Here is a 4,024-nt window from a genome sequence, read left to right as displayed (position 1 = left end):
ATAATGATCGGTCTGATTGACAGGTAGGATCGGCGTACCTTGATATTGTATCTTCAGAAGATGAAGTACAATTTTAATGTGAAATGGTATGGTTATCGAAACTTCGGCTATTTTTGTTATGTCTAATGTTTGCCTCAGACGTCCAATCAAACGTCCGAGTTTCACCTCATTAATTATGCATGCATATGACGTTTCTGCATTTACCCAGGACACCCAATTGAGTTATAAAAACGTTATGAGTAAACTGGACACCGAGGCCGAGGAGATGGAATAAATATGTTCAAAAGGAAATCATTACTGAATACAATACATATAGTGTAATAAAACGGTTTATTTCTCAATTATTCTCCAAAATACATATAAATGGATCAGTTTTGCGTACAACTATTGTCGATCATTGGTGGAAAAACTACCAAATCATTCACTCATAAACTTCAGACGAACTTAATCAGTTCTAACTTCTTATACACGCAAACATTTTGAGTTAAAGAAGAAAGATACATGATTATATTTGTTATCACATGCTGCCAAGTTCTTACATTACATAATGCTGGCATTTTACGAAAATATCTTGCGATGTGGTCTAATATTCATAGTCACACAATTATATCAGTAATATACTGTCATTAAACATGGTCTTTCGTGAAAGTTAATTGTTATTCTGGTATGGTGTAAACATCAGAGCGCTGCCCTGGTCGACACCGGCGGTGTCCATCCCTTCCAACATGGCGTGGGGGATCTTGAAGCAACCGACCTTCAGCGAGATCTTCTGCCCAAAATGACCTATCTTGACCTTGAACGAGACCTTGACGCACGCGGACTTTTGCGCGAGGTCCACGTCGTAGATCTGGATACAGAAGTCCGTTACGTCCTTCAGGAGAGGGATTTTGTTGACGCAGAATGGTGGGGGATTCTTGATACTCACTTCCTTTTTGTAGACAGTGTGGCCGTTCACTGTAACGCTCAACTAAAATAGAAAAGCGGTTATACACATATCAAAACTGCGTAAATTCGTTTACAAGTAAATAAAGATAAAGTTTTAAATTGAGAGGGCTAAAGTAAAACCGTTGGCTAAAACTCCCAGGGACCGGTTAAAATACTTGAGCCTCGGGAAACTCGAACCAAGCGGGGATGCTAAGCGTCAGTATAGAGAAATCAATCCTGTTCATCCAGGTCGAGCCACCGAGAGATTAAAGCAAAGCGATTTCGACTGTATTAAATTATATTTGATGTAATTTGTTGCTTTTTACACAAATCTAGTCGACTGGTTAAGTCAGTATATACCCGTCCAAATAATTGGTGACAGTATATGAATCATTCATTTTTTATGAAACAAAACTTAACATCCAGAACAAGAAATTTTAACAAAAATGTTTAAAAAGAAAATAGCATCCCTTTTTAAGAATACACCACCTCTTACATACAAAATCTGTTTCGGTGTACAATTTATTTAAAAAAGAATCCTTTTCACATTTGAGAAATGTTTATGTTTTAGCGTTAGGAACAGGATCGAATTTCAGCACAAAATTGGTCAGAAAAAACACACACTGCAGCCGGAACACATAACATAGCATCAATTGGAGCTATCTCGGCCATTTTCCACCAATGACAACGTTGTTTTTAATGTTAAAACGAGTGGTTCCTATAGACACAACAGGTCATTTATTCGGCCGGGCATTTTTCAAAATGTTTAACTTCTCACTGTATTTTTAATTTGTGTATACCTGAAAACCTAGCTTGACCAACCCGGCCTGGACGCACACCTTCAGGAACTTGTTTTGGTTACAGAAATTGCACTGTCCTTTGCTGCAACCTGCATGGGGGTAGACAAATAGATTCTAGAATACGGTAATATCCTTTCATAAGACATTAATTTTGTGTTTGTCAATTATCATGCGAACATATGTTATTTTCGGAACTTTTATTATCATGCTTTTTTATTGATATCATAGCAGCTGCACCAAATATGCCTTCCAAAGTATAGTCTTTAAGTTTCAATGACAAATTCCTAACGATTTTATAAGTATCTAGTTAAGTAAAGTCCACAATTGTTGTCCGGTTAGCGCAGTGGTTAGTGCACTCGCTTCTCACCTAGGCGACCCGGGTTTGATTCCCCGCTGGGGCGCATGTGAGTTTGGTATGTTGTCACCAAGCCAGACAAGTGGGTATTCACTGGGTACTCCGGTTTCCGCCACAACACAAGACCACACTCTCGCGCAACATCGTGCCAACGAGAGTGATTAATATCAGTTGCAATAGCTTGTTTCACAATCGTTGTAAAATTAAAACTAAAGTTTACAATACTTAAAGGAAACGAATTTCATTAACAATTTTATAACTGTTCAAAACAAAAATTACGAGAAAGTATCACGAAAATACAAAATAAAATTCGGAATCTGCCAAATATAATCCATACAACAAGTTGGGGAATTGGGGATTTCAATTTCTGGATAAGGTCGAAATAATTTATTTTTATAGTTACTATATATTGAATACAGCTTCTGTAGTATTTCCATTGCAAAAACAAAATTCATATTTCAACATTTTGTAATTTTCTTTCAAAAAAGTACGTTCTTTTTTAAGAACTTATCATGATTATTTTTTCTCAAATTTACGGTACAAAAAGTGTGGCACTGTGTATTTAATTACGTTTAAAGAAACATTTGCACATGGCTACCTGAATACGTACAAATCAATTGATAAAAGAGTGGACTTTAACCTTTAACCTTTAGCCTTTAACATGTGACTCGCGGTCTCATAGCATGCATGTTTAATGGCAGTCGTTAACAGATAACGTTATTATCGTGTAAAAAACACATTACCTTTAACAATCTCATCAAGATCGATGTCTTCTGCAAGCGCTTTAATGATTTCGTCTGCTATGTCCACGCTCTCCTCGTCAGAAGTGTCGTCTGCTTCGTTCAAATCAACGCTCGCGCTTAAAGACAGGAGTTCCAATAGTTTGGCCAAACCGCCTTCACCGCCGTCTGTGAAATAGAATCATACATAGCTTCTTCTTTTTAATACTTTCCATCTTTTAAAAAGTAATTTAAACGACGGATCTTTGTACGGTGTTAAATGCGATGCCACAATAAATAGAAGTAAAACATTTTGTGTCAGTTTTCATTGATATCAATCATTTTATAGGCGATATTTCAAGAACAACAGTGACAGTGTATACAATAAAGTATCCTGCAATAATACATACAAGGCATGTTCAAATCTATATTCATTAAACGGACTGGAAGAAGTGAGGCCCTCACCCCTAGATAATGATCAATACGAACGAATTGTTTTTGAAAACCACTAGCGGATCCAGGGGATCGCCCTAGTTTACTATTTATTCCAATGTAGAAGAAAAAAGTAATATAACACGTCCATTTCGAACAAGATATTGTTAATAATTTCTTGCCTGAGTACCCCCAACACCACTGCCAACATTTTAAACCAAAATATTTTTCAGTTATGACGGAGGACCGCAAGTCAAAAGGCTACGTTCCTAATTAAGTTACGCCCCCTCTAATGTCAAATCCTGGACCCGCCCCTGACAACGATCCTATAATGTGAACATTTAATTATTATAATAAAAAAGCATCAAATTAAAAAATATATAACATAATATAATGTATAACTTGCCACACCTGTGAATGTTTCCATGTCTGTAAATCCATCCTTGGTCACACTCATAGAGCGCACCCATGGCGCCAGAACACAGAGACACAAAAACGTTAGAGCTGCTCGATTCATGGTGACTCCGTTGTGCTAACGCAGAAGAATGCGCCGAATGGTGGTTCCCGCCGCTTATAAATAGGGTACACTGTATATCATGTGACCCCCAGCCCACTTCTGCATTTTCTTCCGTGCTTAATGTATTGAGTATTTATGTGTTTCGTTTCATTGTTGCTTTTTTAAAAAAATGAGTAAGGAAATTAATTAGCAAAGTTTCAAAGGGAAAAAAACTTCGTAATTAATAAGTCATTTCACGTACTTCAAAAGTACTTCAACACTGGACATTGACGGTCGG

The 4,024-nt window shown here is 37.0% G+C and overlaps 1 protein-coding gene across 1 annotated transcript; it reads right to left on the bottom strand.

Moving 5' to 3' along the window:
* Positions 1-313: 313 nt before the first annotated feature.
* On the bottom strand, positions 314-3,802 carry LOC128238595 (uncharacterized). The gene is made up of 4 exons (XM_052954674.1): positions 3,642-3,802; positions 2,823-2,987; positions 1,725-1,813; positions 314-967 (listed from the first exon to the last, which is right to left on the bottom strand). Exons 1-4 carry the CDS (start codon positions 3,745-3,747, stop codon positions 650-652), a joined length of 678 nt encoding a protein of 225 aa, XP_052810634.1. The 5' UTR covers positions 3,748-3,802; the 3' UTR covers positions 314-649.
* Between the last annotated feature and the right edge of the window lie 222 nt (positions 3,803-4,024).

Source organism: Mya arenaria, chromosome 6, assembly GCF_026914265.1.
Source record: "Mya arenaria isolate MELC-2E11 chromosome 6, ASM2691426v1".
NCBI classification, from domain to species: Eukaryota; Metazoa; Mollusca; class Bivalvia; order Myida; family Myidae; genus Mya; species Mya arenaria.
The sequence above is the reverse complement of the archived record's forward strand: the minus strand, read 5'-3'. Positions and strand labels throughout refer to the sequence as shown.

What these genes read in the sequence shown, in the direction of transcription:
- LOC128238595 (XM_052954674.1), bottom strand. Translation starts at nt 3,747, where the DNA reads ATGAATCGAGCAGCTCTAACGTTTTTGTGTCTCTGTGTTCTGGCGCCA. An exon ending in TCTTGATGAGATTGTTAAAG is followed by an intron (nt 1,814 to 2,822) that starts GTAATGTGTTTT and finishes ACCCCCATGCAG; the next exon opens with GTTGCAGCAAAGGACAGTGC. An exon ending in TGGTCAAGCTAGGTTTTCAG is followed by an intron (nt 968 to 1,724) that starts GTATACACAAAT and finishes TTTCTATTTTAG; the next exon opens with TTGAGCGTTACAGTGAACGG.